We start from the raw sequence: 22,561 nt of genomic DNA on the forward strand, positions 1-22,561 counted from the left end.
AACTCTCTATTTCAGAAGACTGGGAGCAAGGTTACAGTGACTTAATGAGAAACCTGATAGGAGAGGGCTTTTAAAAGAAATGTTTGATTACTTACAAACAAGATCTAAAGTAAGATCTAAGTGGGTACTTGTAAGTAACTAGAGGCAAGGATTTGAAAAACATTGCAATTTGCAATCAGCCCACATTCCACAATACTGTGTCACAGGCATTGAGGAAAAATAGCTAATGTATTATAAAAATTAATTGCTAGCCCCCCCAATTTTAGAAACCTGGAAGGAACCTAATTCTTTGAGCCTTAAATATGTCAAGTTGGCTGATGTTTTAGACTAGGTCCCTTTTACTTAGACCCGTAAGAATCTTAGGAGAAAGAATGCTTTGGTATTGTAAATGTTTATTTAATTGGGCTGTGAATTTATGAGGTTTCATTGTAGTGTAATACAGACCTGTCCCTTCCCAACAGTCCCAGAAACAGATGCTCACAGGATTTCTGCTACTCTTAATGTAACTTAATCTCATCTGAAAGCTTCATTAATCCCTGAAGGGCTCCCCTAGTACCTTTGAAGGCCTAGTGCCCAAATTAAAATAGAGATTCTACAATTCTGATGTGTTTATGGAAGAAGGTTATACTTTGCTTGTGCCTTCTAGAGGTGGAAAGTAGTTTTCAGTTCAGTGGCTGAGATCTCCCCCTAAAATATTTGTGAGAGTGTCCAGCTGGGCCTACCTTACTCACAAAGCACAACTTAACTGTTGGGAGAGGCAGTCATAGCATAAGAAGAAGATTACTATGTTTGGAGTGAGAAGATCTGGTTTGAATCCCAGCCCTGCTGCTCATTAGTGATGTGACTTTGAGCAAATTACTTTACTTCTCTGGGCCCGAGTTTCTTTATCTGTAAAATGGTAATAATAGTACATTTCTTACTTCACAGGACTCTGGTAAAGAAGAACGTTGCAAATGGTGAAGTGTTTTGGAAATGGGAGCTGCTATTATTATCATCATTATTAATAATACAGGATAGGCCAGCCTTTTAATTTTGCAGATTGGAAACCTAAGGCCCACAAAGGTTAAATGACTTGTTCAAAGTTGCGTAGGGAATAGACCTGGCATATACACCCAGGTCTTTGTACTCTAAGGTTAACACTTTTTCTGCTGCTTTTTCTGCCCTACCCCTGTTATCACTGGTGTGTTTTTCTGCATTTTCTGTGGTATTATATAGTGACATTTGTGAGACAGCTGTGTCTAGGCCATGCCATTGCCCTAAGAATTTTTTAGGCATCTCTGTTTCTCCCTTCATATTGTTCTCTTCAAGCAAATTTAGAAATGAGACAGAATTGTGAGTGTGTATTGCCTCAGTATTTTTTCCCCTATATGCCAGTTGTTGAAATGTAAATTTGGGAAAAGACCTTAGGGATTTTCTAGTCCAAAGCGCTTACCTTACAGAGAAGAAAATGGAAGCCTGGGGTTAGGAAGTGGTAGTAGAGGAGCTGGAATTAGAACCATGGATTCTTCTTCTTTTTTTATTTGTTTTTTGGAGGGCAATTGGGGTTGTGACTTGCCCAAAGTCACACGGCTAGTAAGTGCATCAAGTGTCTGAGGCTGGATTTGAACTCAGGTCCTCCTGACTGCAGGGCCAGTGCTCTATTCACTGTACCACCTAGCCGCCCCTAGAACCATGGCTTCTTGACCACACCTCACACTGCCCCTTAGCTTTGGATCCTTTCCACTGTTCAGGACCTTCACGCCAACAGATGTGCTGCTGAACAAAGGTAGAAAAAGTCACACATCTGTTTTGACCAGTTCTGCTACCAGTTTATGTTACATAGCCTCAACTGGCCCCTCACTGCTGCTAGACAATCCCATTATACCTACCTTACCAAATCATTATTCCACTCTCACAGTGGCTTTTCCAAACCTTTTTATCCCTCCTCAAACTTTCTGTGGCTCTCCCTTCCCTCCACTCTCTCAGATGAGATCCTTGGTCATCTTTCACAGAAAAAAATGAGGCCATACTCTGTGAGCTCCCTCTTCTTCTCTCTTCCTCATCTCCTGTCTCTCAGCTGCCTTCTGCCACTTTCTCCTCCTTCACCCCTGTCTCACATGATGAAGTAGGCTTACTCCTCCAAAGACTAACCCCTCTGCTAGTTCAAGTCATCGAATTCCATCCTATCTCCTCCAACAAATTGTCCCCTCTGTCATCCCGACTGTCATTTATCTTTAATTTCTCCCTCCCTACTGCGAAAAACGTGCCCATATCTCCACCATTTTGAAGAATCCTCACTGGATCCTTCCATCTCTGCTAAAGGTTGTCCTGTGTCTTTTTGGCTTTTTATGACTAAACTTCTTGAAAGGGCCATCTATAATACCGTGTTTCCCCGATAATAAGACATATCCCGAAAATAAGCCCTCCCCTTACTGTGTAAGATTCCTCTAAAATAAGCCCTCCCCCGAAAATAAGCCCTATTAAGATTGCTACTGTAGTGAAGGTGATCTCCTGTGCTACACGCTACATTACGGTACCCTCTGTATGCACCGCCCCCTCCCCGCCCCCATGAAACGCACGCCGCGCTCCGAGCTGCATCCAATCAGAGCTGCAGCAGTGAGCGCGTCAACCTGTTCTTCCCCAGTGATTTGCTTATTGAATAAAGGTACATTTTTTTGTTCACATTTACCTGTTTATTAAAATTGCTGTCAATGTTCATTAAAATAAGCCCTCCCCTGAAAATAAGCCCTCTGGTGTTTTTCTGTCCAAAAAAATTAATAAGACAGTGTCTTATTATCGGGGAAACACGGTAGGTGCCTCCATTTTCTCTCCTCTTATGACTTCTGACCTTATCATTACACTAAAGCTTTGGTCTCCAAAGTTACCAATGATCTCTTAATTGTCAAGTCCAATGGCTTTTTCTCAATCCTCATTCTTCTTGACCTTTCTGTAGCCTTTGATACTGTTGATCACCCTCTTCTCCTGGATACTCTCTTCTCGCTAGGTTTTGGGGACACCACTGTCTCCTGATTCTTCTCCTGCCTATCTGACCATGCCTTCTCAATCTCCTTTGCTGGATCCTCATCCAGGTCATGCTCACAAACTGTGGGTATCCTACAGGGCTCTGTCCTGTGCTGTCTTCTTTCTTTATACTACTTCACTTGATGATCTCATCAGCTCTTATGAAATTAGTTATCATCTCTATGCTTATGATTCTCACATCTCCCTATCCTGCTCCAACCTTTCTGCAGACCTACAGTTTTGCATTTCCAATTGCCTGTCAGATATCTCTAACTAGATGTCCTGTAGACATCTTAAACTCAAAATGTCCCAAACTGAACTCGTTATCTTTCCTTCTAAATCTTCCCCCCCCCAACTTCCTTATTATTGTTGGAGGCATTCAATCAATCAGTAAACATTTATTAAGTGCCTACTATGTGCCAGGGGACAGCTAGGCCTCTCTTCCCCCGACCCCACTTTCCAGGCTTCTTTCATTTTATTCTCTGCCATGTACTCTTTGTGCCAGTGACACTGGCCTCCTGGCTGTTCCAAGAACAAGACTACAAGATGCTGCATTTCTGACTGTCCTCCACACCTTGAATATTTTCCCTCCTCATCTTCACCCACATACTGACTTCCTTGGCCTCCATCTAGTTCCAATAAAAATCCATCTTCTGCAGGAAAGCCTTCTCCAACCTCTCTTAATTCTCGTACTTTCCCTCTTTTAATTATTTCTTATTTATTTTGTATGTAGCTTGTTTATACATAAGTGTTTGCTTGTCTCTCTAGCAGATTGTGAGTTTCCGGAAAGCAGGGGCTGTCATTCACCTCCTTTTGTATCTCCAGTGCTTAGCACAATACCGGTAATAGTAGGTACCTAATAAATGTATATTGACTGACTGACCTGAATCATTTAAAAGAACATCCCACAATTTAGTTTTACCATTACCTCATGGGTTTTGACCTTGAATTAGATATATCCTTTCCAAAGAATGGTCTTCATTTGCTTGTGTGTAGAACATGCCTATGGGAGTCAAAGCTCCATATTTTCTTAACTAATCAAACTCTTAAGTCAAACTGTGAATTTGAACAATGCTACTTTCTTTTTAGAGTATTGTTTGATTCTCCTGCTCTGATCCCAGATCCCTGGCAGGGGCAGGGGCAGGGGCAGGAGCAGGAGCAGGAGGGAAGTGAGTTGTCTGAGAAGCAATTGAATTGGTCTGCTGTCAGTTCTCTTGTATTGTGTGTGTTTATACCTTTGTTTCTGGCATGAATTATTCCTTTACTTATCTAAGAGAACAGGAGATATCACTTCCTTTGTTTCTCCTCCAAAGTACCAAACACCAGGGCCCCCATTTATTCTGGAGAAGCTAGGAGGTGGGTGGATAGGAATTGGACTTGGGGAGGGAGGTGTTAAATGCACACTGTAGGCTCTCAGTGTTGTTTTGGTTGGATTCCAATAGAAACAGCAGGATTTTGGTGGTCCTTGGTCCCTGGTGGAGCACGAGTTAGTCTTAATATATCAAAACTGTATGCTATTAGGTTGTGAAAAGACAGGAAGAGGGGCAGCTAGGTGGCACAGTGAATAAGAGCTATGGCCCCGGAGTCAGAGGACCTGAGTTCGGTTCCAGCCTCAGACACTTAACACCCATACAAAAAAACTAGCCGTGTAACCTTAGGCAAGTTACTTAACCCCAATTGCCCTCCAAAAGGCAAAAAAAGAAAAGAAAAGAAAAGACAGGAAGGCCAATTGGCAGAAGTTTATCTTCTCTTCAGTTTTAAAGTTAGAAATTATCCAGTTAAAATATTTAGAAATCGATGAAAATGTTAATACTCATTGACCAGCACTCATTTTTTAATGTGGCCTTTTCTTTTCCTCTTCTTTCTCTTATTTTTCAGATTCTTGATGAGTTCAAAAAAGATTCGTCTGTGTTTATTCTGGGGTGAGGCTTCTCTCTAACCTTTGTTCAGGTCTGTCAGGTTTACAGATGTTCTGGGTATGCTCCTTCCCCCTCCACCCCTACCCTGCAGTTCTGCTCTGCAGAGGCTCGTCTCCCTCCATTGGGATGCTCCCACTTCAAGGAAGGTAAAGGCCCCAGTGTGAGCTGCGGCCATTTGTTTAATGATAGGGAGCTACTGCTAGCCCTTCCTCTTCATCAGAGGGATCAATTGTGTTATTGATGAGAATAGACACAACTCTTCTGTGGACATTTGGAATGTTTTTAAGTATACTTCATGCCCAAGGAAACTCTTAACTAATTGGAACTGGTAGGTACATGCCTACCTAGAGTGAATATCTTCAGCACTTATAAGTTAAAAACTCCAAACCTACAAAATCTGTTTTTATATCATTCCATTGTAATGAAGCTGTCAGGTTTACCAAATCAAAATAATTGGTAACAAAATTAACTGATAAAGAAAGTAAGTTCTTTGGGCGATTAAACACTTCAATTAGAAGAAAGGAAATAAGAATTTAAGAGCCTACTATGTGCAATGCATTGTGCTAAATGCTTTACAAGTAATATTTCATTTGAACCTCACAACAACCCTGGGAGGTGGGTGTTATTATTCTCAATTTACAGTTAAGGAAACTGAGGTAGGCAATGGTTAAGTGACTTCACAGATATTAAGTGTCTGAGGCCAACTTCCATTCTAGCACAGCATCCCCTAACTGCATTTTTGTTTATTCTGATTTGTTAATAAAGGGGAAATACAGGGAGGCATCGGCAAATTCTTTCTTCCATCGGTTTTCAAACAGAAAAGACCCTCCCCTTCCCCATGCAAATCTTAAGGAAAATTGTTTATTTATAGTCTTCTTGCAAAATCCTCCCCATTCTCTCAGAATAGTCATTCCCTAATGCCAGATTTTTGTTGTATAAATGGTCTTCCGGTCCAGCTTTGTTCCTGTGAAATCTGAACCAAGGGATCTTCTTTGTTTAATTGGCATACATGCATTCACACCCAGGGATGACATTGGGTTATAACCTATTGGTCTGAATAGTAGTTTTCCCTTTTGGCAAATGAAAGGTTTCTGTTTTTTACATGCAGAAAGAATAGTCTCACCAAGCCACCTGTTCCCTGGGCAGGGAAGTTAACTTTCAGACGTGTGCTTGGACAGTTTCCTCACCAAGATATTAAATCTCTATTTGATGGAATCTATTGTTATTGTCCTCTGTGGGAAGGAGTCTCTCTCTAAACATCTTGTCTCTTTTTTTTCTCTGCTGGTAGAAATACAGATCGGCCAGATGCATCTGCCGTTCATCTGCATGACTTCCAGAGGTTTCTGCTGCATGAACAGCAGGTAAGAAGAGAAGAAAAGGAACTAGTCTCTGGATGAGCCTGGGGTGAGGCATCATATAGTGAAATCCTGTTTACGGAGGGCATCTCATGACTCTGAGGAGCTGAGTGTTGGGTTAAAGTGAAGCAGGTCACGGTAGAAAGAACCAAGAACTGGGAGCCAGAGGCATTGCCTCTGTGTGACCTTGGGCAGATTATCTCATCAGTATTACCTCAGTGTTGAATGGCAGTTAACTCAATTTACCTTTGATTGACACCCTATCACCTTTAGTGGAGGCCGTTTTGAACCTCCTTCTGTCTGTCCAGGAGGAGAGACATACCTTCTCTGTCCCTTCATGGTCTCACCTCCTACATTACAGAGAAGGTCATTAATCACAAGCTCCTTCACTTCCCATTTTCTAGTACTTCAAAAGGTCTGTTTCTTTACCTGTCATCTGTCCTTTGGTGCCAAGCTCAGAGGATGAAGTAACCCTTCTTTTGGACAAGGTTAATCTCTCTGTTTTGTGCCCTTGATGTCCCACCCCTTCCTGTGTCTGCAGGGAACTTGCTTTATAAGTTATCTCTTCTCATCATTAATCTCTCCCTCTATACTGGTTCCTTCCCTTCTGTTTATAAGCATGCTTACGTAGCCCTATATTTTTTTTCTTTTTAATTTAATATTTTTCCCCAAATTCCATGTAAAAACAATTTTTAACATTCTTTTTTTTTGAGTTCTATATTCTTTCCTTGCCCCCCTCTCTCCCTGCTGTCCCCTGTTATTGAGAGGGCAGTCAGTTTGATATAGGTTATAGATGTACAGTCATGCAAAACATATTTCCGTACTAATCATGTTGCGAAGGAAAACAGACCAAAAAAAATGAGGAACGGTATATTTCTCTGGAGATGGATAGCATTTTTCATCTTAAGTCCTTTGGAATTCTCTTGGATCATCGTTTTGCTGAGAATAGCTAAGTCATTCACAGTTGATCATTGTACAGTGTTGCTGTTACTGTGTACGTGTTTTGGGTCTGCTCATTTCATTTTGCATCAGTTCATTTAAGTCTTCCCAGGTTTTCTGAGAGCATCCAACTCATCATTTCTCATAGTACAATAGTTTTCCATCACAATCATATAGCACAACTTGTTCAGCCATTCTCCAGTTCAGGATGGGCATCCCCTCAATTTCCAATTCATTGCCACTACTAAAAGGGCTGCTATAAATTATTTGTGTACATATAGATCTTTTTCCTTTTTTTTGTTTTTTATGTTTTTAAGATATAGACCTAGTATTAGTATTGCTAGGTGAAAGGGTATGCATGCATGGTTTCATAGCCCTTTAGACATGGATCCAAATTACTCTCCAGAATGGTTGAATCAGTTCACAACTCTACCAACAGTGCATTAGTGTCTTAATTTTCCCATATCCCCTCCAACACTTTTCATTTATCTTTTCTGTCATATTAACCAATCTGATAGGTGTGGGGTAATAAGAGTTATTTTTATTTGCATTTCTCAAATCAGTAATGATGTAGAGCATTTTTTTCATATGACTACAGATAGCTTTGATTACTTTGTCTGAAAACTGCCTGTTTGTAACCTTTGATCATTTACCAATTGGGTCATGACTTTAAAAAAAAATTTGACTCAGTTCTCTATGTATTTGAGAAATGAGACTTTTATCAGAGAAACTTCCTGTAAATTTTTTTCCACAGTTATAATTAATCACCCTGTTTCCCTCCATCCTATTTCCCTGCTTGAATCCTACTCTCTCTCCCTCCTTTCACCCTGTTCCTCTTCAAAAGTGCTTTTTTTTTCTCACTACTGCCTCTCCCAATATGTTCTCCCTTTGCTACCATTGCTACCACATCTCCCAATGCCTTCTCCCTTCTATCAGTGCTGTTTCCCCCTCCCTTATCTATTCCCTTTTTCTCTGTCTTTCCTATAGGGTAAGATAGATTTCTATACCCTAAGTATGTATGTCATTACCTCTTTGAGCCACTTTCGATGAGAATAACTACAAAAAAGTGATTTCTCCCTCTTTGAACTCTTAGGGCTCCCTGAACTTCTTAGGTACCTGTCGTATAGGCCCTATATGATGTTTACTGGTACACAGGTCTCGACTTTACACCCATTAGATTTCAGATTCCTTCAAAGGCAAGAGCCAGGCCATTTTTTCCTTTTGCTTTTTGTGTACCTAGGGCTCAGCATGGGGATCTGTATATAGTAGGTGCAGAATAAATATATAATGAATTGATTTGAACATGTGAGGTTAGAGCTGGAAAAGACCTTGGGGATTTGCTGGTCCAGCTTCTTTGGGTTTCAATTTCCTGTGAAGAGTGAAGGGAGCTGGGTTAGATGGTCATTAAGGGCCTCTTAGCTCTAGCATTTGTTGACTCAGACTAAACTGTCTACCTTATAGAATTGTTGTGAGGAAAATGCTTTGTAAAATATAAACTGCCATAAAAATGTGAGCTAGGACATAGAATATCATCCCTAGAGAGAGGTAATGTGGCATAGGGAATAGAAAGCTAGCTGTGAAGTCCACAGGCCCTGGATTCAAGTTCTACCTTTGACATATCCACAGGCATTTATTAAGTATTCTGCCAGTCATTGTATTAAGCTCTGGGGATGTCCCCTCAAAAATCGAGCTCTTTTCAATAAAGGCAGCCTTTGAATAGGAAAGATAGCTTGTATATAAATTTATATGTCTTAGATATATACGAGGTAAGAGTTATGTAGGGATACTGGGAAAGCCCCTCTGCAGAAGGCAGCATGTCAGCTGAGTCTTAAAGGAAAGCCTGGGATTCCAAAATGTGTGGTCCTGGACATGTTACCCAACCTCTCTGAGACTAACTTGTGGTGTGATTGGTGATCTGTTTTGGTAGAGGAAGTTTTACAGATTCATAGAATCATAGAATTTGAGAGCTGGTAGGGAAATCATTGACCACCAAATCTACCCCACAAGTGAAAGGAATCCTGACTGTAATATACCCAACAAGTGGTCGTGTAAACCCTTCTTGAAGACCTCTGAGGAGGGGCAACCTAGAACAATGAAATTGTAGGTTCTGTCCCAAAATGTTATCCATGCACAACATGAGTCAGAGTTCAGGGGTTCAAATCCTGGCTCCAGTGGGATCTTGGGTAAGTTGCTGAATTTTAGCTTCCCCATGTGTAAATTGAGGAGTTAGACTCTATGGAGCTCTCCGAAGGAGAGGAGTTAGTCTTGATGCATCTCTAGGCAACATGGTGAGTACTGGATTTGGAGTCACAACCAGGCCTAGGTTTGCATTCTAGCTCAGGCAATTATTCTCCCTGTGACTACTACCCATGCACTTAAGCTTCTGGGTCTCCATTTCCTCATCTGGAAATTGGAGATTTTTTTTTTTGCTTTTTTTTTTTGGAGGGCAATTGGGGTTAAGTGATTTGCCCAGGGTCATAGGGCTAGTTTTTGTGTTAAGTGTCTGAGGCCAAATTTGAACTCAGGTCCTCCTGACTCCAGGGCCAGTGCTCTATTCACTGGAGAAATTGCAGATTTTAAAAACAAAACAAAACAAAACCCCAGCCCCTAGAAGTTACTTCATATGCATTTTTGTGAGGATTAAATGAGATAATGTTTGTAAAGCCATATAGAAATGTTAATTGTTGTTAACATCATTATTAGTATTCTAGGTTTGAATTCTACAATCTATAGCTTTATAAGCATTCTTGGTTTTGCTTACCTAGTGCCACCTTGTGGCAGAAAATGCTATAACAGATTCAAAACATGGGTGGATAGAAATGCTTCATGGTTGTTGAGAGTCCTAGGCTCAGAACTTGGGCTCTCAGTGGACCTGCAAGGGCACACAGGTTATTTACAGGCACAACTTTTGGGAAGATCCAAAGTGGCTATAAATAAATGAACTATAGTATGGATAAATCTAGTGAAAAATCATTCAACTTCTATTAACAATAGTTTTACATTTATATTAGACTTGAAAGTCCAATATAATTTATTATTACATATATATTAATTTATATTACACTTATAAAGCATTTTACATATATAGTGAGGCCCCTACTTGTGAGGACTGTCCCCCACATGTAGCATGAGGGTGTCCTTGTGTGGCTTGAAGGGAAGTAGAATGGATATCTCTAGTCTCTTCCTCCCTTCCCCACAGCCCCATTCTTTAAGAGAGACTAATTCTTACCAGGAGGGGAAGCAGGGAATCGGGGGGCCAGAGGCAGGCTGTGCTGCTCTCCTCAGAGAAAGGGGATGTTGGGCTACAGTTTTATCTGTCTGTTCCCTTAAATATTATTAACCCGGGGAATGTTGTTTTCAGGTTTAAACTTCTGATTGCTGTTTCATTAAATGGGAAAAACAGGACCCCCAGCTTTATTGTTGAAGGCTTGACACACTCCCTTCCAACAAAATGCCTGTTCCACAATGAAAACACATAATTCTTAGCCAAGAAAACCCTTTATCCAATTTGATAGCCAAATAGAAATCAGAGAGAAAATCTACATATGATAATATATACCAGATAGTAGTACAGAATGAAGGAGCTTTCCCCTTGGAAACAAGGTAACTCAATGAGACAGAGAGAGACAGAGAGAGGAGGAGGGGAGGGGGAAGGAGGGGGAGAGATTTTACCCAAAAGGTTGTTCCCCAAAGTCTCTAATGTAGAAGGCTAGGGATAGGGACATGATGGAAACTGCCCTACCTCTTATCCTGGCTACTTTCCAGAGTCTTTTCCTTCAGCAGCTTCAGATGGGGTTGGCATTTTCCATTTTCTCTGGAAGATGGGAGCCAGAAGTGCTTTAAGGAGCTTGAAGAAAGCTCAAAGAAGACTGAAGAGTTGTCCTCTCTCTTGCTCTCTTCACCTCTGTTGTTCACTGGTGTCCAACTCTTCGTGACCCCATTTGGTGATTTTCTTGGCAAAGATACTGGAGTGGTTTGCCATTTCCTTCTCCAGCTCATTTTAGAGATGAGGAAACCAAGGCAAACAGGGTTAAGTGAGTTGTCTAGGGTCAGACAGCTAAGAAATATCTGAGGCTGGATTTGAACTCAGGAAGATAAGTCTTCCTGACTCTAGGCCTAGCACTCTATACACTATGCCCCCTCACCAACTCCACTTTAACCTTTACACAAGTGCAGGGTATTGATCTACACTATTAAGGAGAAAGTCCCATACCAATGAGCTTTGGGACTGAGGTTATGCATACAACATCTCACTTCATCCTAATAATAATCTTGTAAGGTAGGCAGGTCAACCATTATTATTCCCATTTTATAGATAATGGGACTGAGGCCTGGAGAAAGGAAATGACTTACCTGAGGTCTGTCACCCTTTTTTTTTTTCTTAGGGGGGTGGGACCTGAAATAGGTTTTCTGGCTCTAAGTCCAACGCTTCTTCTGTTAGACCATAGCCACCTTACGTTGTTTATATGACGATGAGGTACCAGTGAGTCAGATATTTGGAGGGCACTTCTATGAATAGGATATTGTCCTAGCCTCTTTAAGGGATCCAAGGAATGTTAAGATCTAGTCGTCCACAAGAAAGATATAGCATAATTGGGGGATATAAGTGCATAAATAATTTATGATCCCAGGCATTATGGGAGAATTGCCATTTGAATCATAACAGCATAAAGTGACAAAGGAATTTTGGGGACTCCAGTATGGGTCACAGAAGGTCACAGAGCAATGGATAGGATTTTCATAGACAGAAGGGTCAGTTTTGAGCGTTCCAGGTGAGACATTATAGGAGCATAGATTTAGACTTAGAAGCTACCTTACAACCAGCCTCCTCATCTAACTCCCTCATTTTATAGAGGAGGAAACTGAGCCCTAGAGGTGAATTGATGGCCTTAAGGTCAAAGAATCATATGAGCAAAAACTCTAAGACAGTGAAGTGCCAAGTGTATTTGGGGGAATATGCACAGACCCATTTGGCATAAGCCCAGGGTGCTCCCTTCAAAAATTGAGTCCTGGGCTGGAAGGATGGAAGGGATGGCCTTGTGGGGCAGTTCCTGTGTTTTTATTGATTTGAAATCCTCATCAAAACCTAGTAAGGCTGAAGATACAGAGATGAAGGAGACTTCATAGATCATTTAATCCATTGCTTTCAGTTTAATAACAATACTAAAAGCTCACATTTATATAGAACTTTTAAGATTTTCCAAGTGCTTTACATACATTTTTTCATTTGAATCTTGCAGTTCTATGAAATTATTATTACCATTATTATCTTTATTTTATAAATGAGGAAACAGGCTGAAAAATGAAGGGTTTTTTTCAGTGTTGCACAGCTAGTGTCAGAAGCAGGATTTGTATTCAGTTCTTCCTCACGTGAGCCCAATACTCTATCTGTCCTCTACACCTGCCCAAGAGTGTGGCCATAACCAGATTAAAATGCAATTGGGAAAATTTAGCAAAATAAACAAAAGTACTTTAAATGTAGATAATGTTAACCCATGGTTCTCTAAATCTACATGCTACCACAAGGACCCTTATGTGTCGTTTCTATTTGAGTTTGATGCCACTGCCCTTTTGCACTTGGCTGTAGCTAAAGCCCAGGAAAGCAAGTGACATACCCAAGGTCATACTTGAGTTGTTTACAGAGAACATTAACTTGGGTACCCACAGATGGCATTAGAGTTTAATGTTGCTGTTATCAGGAGGCTTTCGGTAGTGGCTCGTTTCCATCAATGGGCCAGTGACCAAGAAAAACCCAAGGGGAAAATTTGTACATCGTGGTGTGTTAGACTTCTCAGCACTGAGATCGTCATATTCCCTAATGAAATAGTAAATTTTCTGACACCTGGTACAATTTCTAGCCAGTGTTAAATAAACACATAAGTCTGCTTGGGTGGGAGTGGGGGACAGTGGGAACAAGGAATTATAGCAATTTAGAAAGGAACTCTTGGCCATGGATTACCGAAGCCCTGACTGAAGCTTGGCCATATTTTTACCTGTCTTCCTTTAGTATGCAAAGACTTTAATGCCAGTGCATCCAAATGAAAGGATTATTACACAGAAACAACTGATTTGCCTTAATAACCAGTGTACATTTGCAAAAGCAAGTAGAAGGGTACATTGTTCTCTTCCATTACCAGTCAGTTGAAGGAGGATTTTTTTTACTGTTATCTTATATGTATCTGTCCTTGTCTTTTTCTCCTTGACAGGTTTATTGGTCCATCCATTATACTCAGTCATAAAGACTGCTGGCCACAAATTTGTTTTTCATTTCAATAAAGACAAAGAAAAGCTTCAGGATCTCTAAAACCAGGAAGAATTAGGAAAAGTTGACTTCCTTTGTTACACTATGTCATTGGTGAAATGCTGTACAAATATTAGAGAACTTGGGTCTTAGCAAGGGAACCAGTAGGGTCATGTTTTTCATTACATCTGCTTGTTTCTGAAATACTTTAAAATGTTTCCAATGGATTTATAATGTCTAAAAGACTTGGTGATTTTACCTTCCAGTTTTTGTTAGTATTGGGTAAGTGACTTGGTGTGAGCTGGACTCCAGGAAATCATAGCTCTCCAGTGAATCTTTGGTCTCCTGAATGTGGGCATTTCTTCCAAAAATGGAGATCACAATTTGTGAGTCCCTGCCCATTCTGTGTAGCCCATCCTTGTCCAGGTCCTTCCTTAAATGTGCTGCAAGAGGGTTCACCCAGAAGCCTTCTTTGATTCTTCTTGATATCACAAGATCTACCTGCCCATTTTTTTGATTATACAAAAGACTTTAAAATTTAATAACTTCGTGCCACTCTCTGTATATAGATGCATAGCTGGTTTTCTCCAAACTCTGGTAGAAAATTCACATGTCTTCCCTTTGTCATCTTTTGGTGGTAGTTCTTTCTTTTTTTGTGTTTTTTGTTTTAAGGAAAGCTGGGCACAAGATCTAAGTAAAGTAAGAGAGCGGATGACAAAATTTATAGATGACACTATGAGAGAAACAGCTGAGCCGTTCCTGTTTATCGATGAGGTTAGTGAATGCGTCTCTTTCCCCCTGGTGTGAAATGCCCCTATTGTGTGTGTGTGTGTGTAGCTTTTTTTAACTGTCTAAAGATGATTTTTCAGTCATATTTGACATGATTTCACTATACGAATCAGTTAATGACACGGAGCTTCTATTGGCCCAGACTGTGTTTCCTGTATCTTACTACAGACTGTTTCTCACGTTGCCTCCTACACTTTTTGAGGCTCCTTCGTGGCTTGTTAATACTTTTAATAGAGAAATGGTAAGGAGAGGGAAAGAGAGAAAACCCACCCATATCAGGGGATTGTCACTTGGTTAGATGCTCTGATTGAGAAAAGTTGAAATCGTTGGTGAAATTGGGGCTTATTGACCCCCTGTGGGTAAATCTCTTATCGTTGAGTTGGCTGCTTACCATTCTGATTGACATTCAGTTTCTATATTTGTTGACTTTGTTTTTTCTTGTTTTTTTTTTTTTATTCTGCTTTATTTTTTAGTTCCTTACGTACCTGTTTTCAAAAGAAAACAGCATTTGGGATGATAAATATGATACAGTTGACATGCAAGACATGAATAACCCCTTGTCTCATTATTGGATTTCTTCATCTCATAACACGTAAGTTTCTTGATAGCTCAGCACACAACAATATTAAGAAGTGTGAAAAATCAAGATAGTTTTTGAAGGCATCTAATCTACCCGTGCGATAAGGTAGACTGAAGTTTTTCTGATTGGGGTCTAAAAAAGTTTTCTTGAGGCTGGGGCTGGTTGGTGTAAGATATTGGACATTTTCCAATAACACTGAAATATTCTCTCTACTTGCATCAGAAGAATTAGGAAGTTGTATTTATGCTATGTACATGTGGATCATCCCTCAGCAGTATCTCAGAAATGAAAAAGAAGTTATTAGAGGCAGTTTGCTTCCTTTATAAGGTAAACTAGTGATCACCAGTACCTAGAATCATAGAAATTTAGGAAGTTACAGATTAAGGTTTCTACCTTTCCAGCTTGTTTGGGTTCTTTTCTGAGTTGCCTGATCTTTTACAAACATACTTTTCTCTACACCGGCTTTTTTACCTTGCATGTAAGCCTGTCATGATCAACATTTGAATTAAACTAACCAAAGAAATGTGTAGATCATGGGGTAGTTAGTGTAGATAGATGTCTCTGTAACAGAAAACCTCAAGGCTGTTGTTACAGATGCTGGGCCCAGTCCTTTATTTTGTCCATTTCATCTGGCCCTATGATCATGCTCAACCCTCCTTGTTGAGGTAGAAAAGGCCCTGGACTGAGAATTAGAAAACCTGGGTTCTGGTTCAGGCCCTGCCCCTAACTTACTCACTTTGTGACCTTGGACAAATTGCCTCCCCTCTCTGGGTCTCAGATAATTACTCTTGACCCATGAGCTCTAAGGTTCCTTGTAGCCTGAATGCTCCGTGGTCCTCTGAACTTCTATTAGGATTGTACCCTGCTTCCAGCTGCCAGAGCCTGTGGTAGTCAGTGTCCCTTCAGGTACTGGATGGAATCTTTTGCCTTCAGCTTTTTGTAAAGGGTCCTGGGGGTCCATCTCAGGTGTATATACCACATGTCACTGAAACAAAAACCATTGCAATGGCTTCTGTGAGCTGAGCCTGTCTGACCTTTATTAGCCTTGCTAAGATCCTAGGCCAGTAAGGATTTACACTTGGGCTAACACAGGTATTAATGCAGGTTCGGGGATCATATTTTACTCCCAAATACCTTTCTAAGGAGTGGTCTTGCTGGGGAAGAAGATTCATGGATAATCTCAGTATTTATTTTCAAAAGTAGGTTTTGATAGTGGTGAGATCTAAAGTGTGGAGTTTGGGAGTCAACTTTCCACAGGAAACTGCTTATGCAGCTGGTGGAATTTCCATCTACCCTAGAAATTTCTTGGGAATTTTTCAGAGCTTGTTTCGTGGGGCTTGCTATATCCTCTCAGACACTTCTTTGTTTGTGATCATGTACGGAAGTGCCTTTCATAGGTCTTCTCTCCCAGATCCCCTCTTCTGAGCTGACTCTCAGCTTTGCCACAAGGAACATTAGGAGTTTGGGAAGCAGCAGACCTGGGTTCTACTCCTATTTTAGCCACTAATTCTCTGGGGGATCTTGGACACTTAGTTACCTAGAATCATTGATCTAGACCTGGTATGGACCTTGGAGGCCATCTAGTCCAAACCCTTCATTGTAAAGGTAAGGAAACAGAGGCCAAGAAAGGTAAAGTGAATTACTTTTCCAAGGACATGCAAGGGACCAGGATTTGAACTCAGATCCTTTCACTCCAAACCTAGCACTCTTAATATTTACCACTTTGCTTCTCTGGGCCTTGGTTTCTCCATCTGTAAAGTGAGGGGTCTGGACTAGATGGTCTCTGAGGGACCTTTGGCTCTAAATCTGTGATCATCTGGTCTTAAACTTGGAAGGGTCTTTGTCTAGCTCTAGCAATGGAGGTGAGACCCTTGTCTCCTTTCACCCCTCCTCCTCTTCAGATTCCTGAGCTGAACACGCAGTAATCCCATGGGATACTAGATTGAATGATTTACCCTAAACTACTCAGAATAATAAGTGATCATCCCAGTTGATTGTATTATACTGCTCTTGCTATCTCAGTTGGTCAACGTGTAACATTGGTTTGTCCTATTGTGAATATCACTCTACTGGACAAATATTTATTAAGCCCCTATCATGTAAAAAACCCAGTCTTAGGTACTTGATCACGAAGGAAGAAAGCAATAATAATAATAGCACTAGCAACTAGTATTTATATAGGGCTTTATGGTTTTAAAAGCATGTCATATGTTATCTCATTTGATCCTTGCAACAACCCTGTTATTGTTATTATCCACATTTTATAGATGGGGAAACTGAGGCTAATAGAGGTTAAGTGATTTGCCCAGGGTCACACAGCTAATAAGTGTCTGTGGCAGAATTTGATCTCAGAGCTTTCCAGGCCCAGTGCTCTATCTATGGGGCCACCTAGCTGCCAAATATCTCAGCCAAGGAGACTTAATTTGGAAACATTGTGAAGTCACTCCATTTCAGACGGAGAGGTTGGGGAGGGGAGAGGGGTGGAGGTCAGTTTCCTTCTCTGTAAAATTATGTCTTTGCACTCTGTGACTTCCCATGCTAAATCCTGTAGTCCTTTGACTGCTCTGGTGTTCTCCAGAATGGCCATTTCAGAAGGCAGAGGCACTATCAGAGGTGTATGGGCCTGTGTATCTATTCTGTGTTCTGTCTTTTTCCTTTATCATTTCTTTCCCTTCCAGTCTATTTCTTAACCCATTTCTGGATCAACATAGTGCTTACTGCTTGCAGCGGTGACTGATTGTAATCGTGCAGTTGGCTCACAGCCGCTGTGAGTTGTGACCAAGACTGCTCTCTGTGCTTCATCTCTGAAACTTATGGGCATGTGGGTGGGTTGCTTGCCCAGCAGGTAGATTTGTAGGCTGCTTGGCTCTCCTCTTGTTGTTTTCTGTCACACAACAGGGGCCTGGTCACACTTATTCCCATGTTTGGCAATTTCTTCACTTAGTGTTATATGATGATGATGATGATGGCAATGATGATAGCTAGCATTTATAATAGCACTTTGTTTGCAAAGCATTTTGTCAATTTTATCTTGTTTTATCCTCGTGGCAACCCTGGGAAGTAGATGCTATTTTACAAATGACTAAACTGAGGCATAAAGAGGTTGAGTAATTTGTCCAGGATTATAGAGATAAGTGTCTGAGGTGGGGTTTGAACTTAGGTCTCCAGATTCCTAGTAAGTCACTGTGCACCCCAGACTTAGTTTCCCTTCTACCTGATGAACAGTTTCAACATGTGGACTGATAAAAGCAAACTTGTCCAACTTTGTGGAATCTTCTTGGTGTGAATGAGTTTACTGGACTCGTTTTAATTGTGAAATAGAGAGTTATTTCTGGTTCTCAACCTAAGAGCAACAGATTAATAAGACAGAAGCATTAATGTTCAGAAGATTCTAATGACATTATCTTATGACCTCTTTGACACGACTGGTTCTGCTCTGTTCCTTCAGGTACCTCACCGGGGACCAGCTTCGAAGTGAATCTTCTACTGAATCCTATGTTCGATGTCTTCGAATGGGTTGCCGGTGTATAGAGTGTAAGTCTTTATAGAGAAAGGCAGCTAACACATGTAGAGGCTTATACATTTAGTCAATATTTACTGAGCATCTGCTATGTCTAATTTCTGATGCTCAATGTGCTGGGACATATAAACTTTGTTTATAGATGTTATTTTAAGGCTAATAATACATAGCCCCTGCCTTCATTAAGCTCTCACAATCTCTTAGACTTTTTAGAATTCTTTCTGAGGAAGCTTTTCTTGCAAATGGGTTCTTCCTGAAAGAGGAAGAGATGTTCCATGCTATTCCTTTGTATAGTATGGAAAATCAGATTCTTGCCCTGTTTTTAATGAATGCTAAGGAGTCACATAGGTCACTTTTCTGTCCCTGTGCATTGGGGCATTTTGATGAATCCTTAAGGAATCTTTGATACATCTCAGGTTCTCTTCATTCCCCTGTGCCAGATTTTGACTTGAGATAGAGAATGTTGACTGTTGGAGAGAGGGGAGGCAGGATGCCTAGTGTTGAGGTTTGTGCTGTGTGTGTGTGTGTGTGTGTGTGTGTGTGTTGTATGTGTGTGTGTGTGTGTGTGTATGTATATAAAAATAAACATGGTTAGGGGGAACATATGAATAGTGTTCCTCATTCCTTTCCTGTGGTATCCCAATGAGCTCATAGCATGTGTAAGCTGAAAAAATTTAGGGAGCATGGATTTTGGCATGAACTTGCCCATGTAATCAAGGTTGGGGGAAGTTTTCTGTTTTCTTCCTCTCAGTTCTCTGTTAGAGTTGTTTAGGGACTATTGATACCTTTAAAAAGGCAAGGATCTCTTCTTGGACAAACTTCCCAAATCTCTATATTATGGCTTCATTAAATGTCAGGCTTTTTTTTTTTAAAGTCCATCCAACTGAGCAGACACATCCCTCCCTCTAATGTAATTATTCTACCTGAAATCCAAGTACTTACCCTGTGGTGATTCCTTTGTGGGTTATCTATGGGCTTTTTACCCTGCAATTATGTTCTCATATATGTAAAAAATGCACATGACTAGCATGGTAAAAATGATGTGTTTTCTTCCCTCAGTGGATTGCTGGGATGGGCCTGATGGGAAGCCGATCATCTATCATGGCTGGACTCGGACGACGAAAATCAAGTTTGATGATGTGGTGCAGGCCATCAGAGACCATGCTTTTGTCTCCTCACAGTAGGCTTGCAGTTTTTGTAGCTTTGACTTGGGAGAGGGGGCCCCACTTGGAAGAGGAGAGAGCTCAGGTGTAACCAGATGCTTGTGAAGGCATTTGCATTTTTCTTCCTTACTTTTCCTTCAGTATCTCCAGATCATGGTGATTACATGTAAGGGAGACTTCCTTTCATACCAGCTCTGAGAGATGTAGTAAAAGAAGGCAGATGGAACATCTGGCCAAGTCTGGAACTGAGAGTTTCTGGATCAGAAGCAGTTCTGTATTTTTCTTAGTTCATCCTTACCCACTGCCACATCCTCATCCCAGCTCTTCATTGCAAACTCAGCATAGGAAAAACCTTTTTTAGGCTACAAACCCAAAAACCTACCTTGCCTCTCTCCATTCCTCTTCATTCTGGTTTATGGGCATATTTATACTAGTGGGACCCAAAGTGTACCTACAATGGTAAAATATTTACAGAAAATATTTAAAATATCTACATTCCTTGCTCCTCAGACGTTGGAGCCACAAGGGACCAAACCATTTCCACCCAGCCTTTGATCCCATAAGACAGAGCTTACTGTGTCAAAGATTCTTCTTTCTACACTTCTACATTCTCCCTCTTGATGGTGTCATTACCTCCCATGGAGTTTGGTGATCTTTTTGCAGATCTATTTATTCAGTCCAATTCTCTTGCCTAAGCCCCATTTTCAGCCTTGGGACCCAAGGGCTAGTCCCTTGTTAAACCTTATCTGAGGCAATAGGGGCAATTAGGTGGTACAGTGGATAAGGTGCCAGTCCTGGAGTCAGGAAGACTCACCTTCCTGAGTTCAAAACTATACCTACTATCTGTGTGATTCTGGGCAAGTCACTTAACTTTGTTTGCCACAGTTTCCATCATGTGTAAAGTGAGCTGGAGAAGGAAATGGCAAACCAGTCCAGTATCTTCACGAAGAAAATCCCCCAAGGGGCCACAAAGAGTCGGACATAAATAAAGTGACTGAACAACCACAACAAAAAGCAGTTTACTTTTAGTGGCCTTATTTTCTAACTAGACAAGGTGTCCTAGCAGAGATCCCAGGAAGCAAACTTCTGTCTTTATCTATCCTGGATGGTCTGTTGTTTGTCCTAGGAGCTTCTTCTCCTGCTTAGCTGAATGAAAGATGGCAGTTACCCAGCATTTCCAGGACAGGCCACAAGGACTTTTGATCATTTTTCCTGTTTTCTCTCTTCCTTTTGTGGAAGGGAACCAATAGTCTGCTCTCTTTGTTCTACTTTCCTTCCTCAGGTTCCCTGTGATCCTCTCCATTGAAGAGCACTGCTGTGTAGAACAGCAGCGCCATATGGCCAGGGTGTTTAAGGAAGTGTTTGGGGACCTCCTCCTTACAAAGCCCACTGAAGCCAGTGCCGACCAGCTGCCATCCCCTGCCCAGCTGAAAGAAAAAATTGTCATCAAGGTATGTCCCATTTATCAGCATTTGGTGTCATTTAGTAAATGAAAAACTTAAGATTAAGAACCCTTGGATCTCCAAGGTCCCTCCCAGCTTGGCCATTCTGTGATTCATGCCAGACAGAGGGGCTTATGAGGGCTGCAGATCTCTACTCTTGAGATCCTAGATCTATTGGAGCAATGAAGTAAGGAAATAATCAGTGTGTGTTTTGGTGAAGGAGAAGGACTCTATTTGATGTTCCTTTTTTCAGTCCTTATCCTTTTTGACCTCTGCAGAATTTGACATGATTGATCACTGTGTCCTCTCGGATGCTCTCCCCTCCTTTAGCTTTTCCTGGTTTTTCTCTTATCTCTCAGGCATTTTTGTCTTAGTGTTCTTTACTAGCTCATCATCCATGGCCTACTTCCTAACTATCAGTGATCTGTGAAGCTCTGTCCTGGTTGAAGAATCTTCTCTTTTGTTTTCCCTTCCTTTTCTCTCTTGATGATCTCATCAGCTTCCACAGACTTGTTTATCTCTATGTAGATCAATCCCAGATCTCTACATCTAGTCCTAGTTCTTCTTTAAGCTCCAGTCCTGGATTGCTTATGGGTATATTGGATATTTTGACCTGAATGTCACATAGGCATCTCAAACTCAAGATGACCCAAACAGACCTTATTATCTCTTCCCTCAAATTCATCCTTCTTTAACTCAGAGTAGTCATCAATGGGTCAGTGTCATGCCTGCCTCCCACATCCAGGCAATTAGTCACATCTTGCCTCTATTCCTTTTTCTCCACTCACATTCAGTTCAGATCAGATCCTCATTACCTCTTACCTGGACTATTGGAGTTGCCTCATAATTGATCTTCCTGCCTCTAGTCTTTGCCTTCTCCAGTCCACCTTTTACTCAGTTACCAAATTAACATTCCTAAAATACAGGCCTGAGCATTTCGCTCCCCTGCGCAATAACTACCCATGGCTTCCTATTGCCTCAAGGATCAACTAAATCTTTGGCATTTAAAGCTGTTCACAGTTGGTTCCAACTATATTTCCAGGCAGTTTTCATATTGTTTCGCCTCAGACACTGTACATTCCAGCCAAATTGGCTTCTTTTTATATAGTGTTTCATCTCTTACTTCTCTACCTTTCATTAGTCTGTCCTTCATGCCTAGAAGGTATTACTCCTTCGCCTTTGCCTCTTAGATTCCGTAGCTTCTTTCAGGATTCAACCCAAGGGCTACCTCCTCTATGACGCCTTGTCATCTACCCAAATTGCTTGCATATATTTTGATTGAACTTATCTGTGAACATGTTGTTTCCTTCCAATATTCCATTAGAATATAATCTCCTTGAGGGCAAAGACTGTTTCCCTAACACCTAGCATATTGTTTGGCATATAGTAGGCACTTGATAAAATGCATGTTGGATGAAGTGAGTGAGTGAATAAATGAATGATTGAGTAGATAGTCACTGATGTTCCTTTCAACTCTGATTTGAAGTGTGATTATGCATCATAATTCCATTCCTCAAAAAGTGATAGAAGGATGGCGGCCAGGTAGCACAGCAAGTAAGAGCACCGGCTCCAGTGTCAGGATAACCTGGGGATTGAATCCCGGGCTCAGACAC

The 22,561-nt window shown here is 41.0% G+C and overlaps 1 protein-coding gene across 3 annotated transcripts in view; it reads left to right on the forward strand.

Annotated features, from left to right (window-relative positions):
• Window positions 1-22,561, forward strand: part of PLCG2 (phospholipase C gamma 2) — a 164,432-nt gene that overhangs the window by 86,157 nt on the left and 55,714 nt on the right. For all 3 annotated transcript variants that reach the window (XM_069072238.1, XM_069072239.1, XM_069072240.1), the window contains 7 exons: window positions 4,879-4,922; window positions 6,208-6,280; window positions 14,127-14,228; window positions 14,717-14,835; window positions 18,272-18,357; window positions 19,403-19,523; window positions 20,789-20,957. In XM_069072238.1, the coding sequence (XP_068928339.1) occupies window positions 4,879-4,922; window positions 6,208-6,280; window positions 14,127-14,228; window positions 14,717-14,835; window positions 18,272-18,357; window positions 19,403-19,523; window positions 20,789-20,957 (714 nt within the window). The remainder of the gene's footprint in view (window positions 1-4,878; window positions 4,923-6,207; window positions 6,281-14,126; window positions 14,229-14,716; window positions 14,836-18,271; window positions 18,358-19,402; window positions 19,524-20,788; window positions 20,958-22,561) is intronic.

The sequence above is a fragment of the Petaurus breviceps genome, unplaced genomic scaffold (assembly GCF_028583685.1).
Source record: "Petaurus breviceps papuanus isolate PSGF00001 unplaced genomic scaffold, PetGlider_PUasm1.0 90845, whole genome shotgun sequence".
NCBI lineage: Eukaryota > Metazoa > Chordata > Mammalia > Diprotodontia > Petauridae > Petaurus > Petaurus breviceps.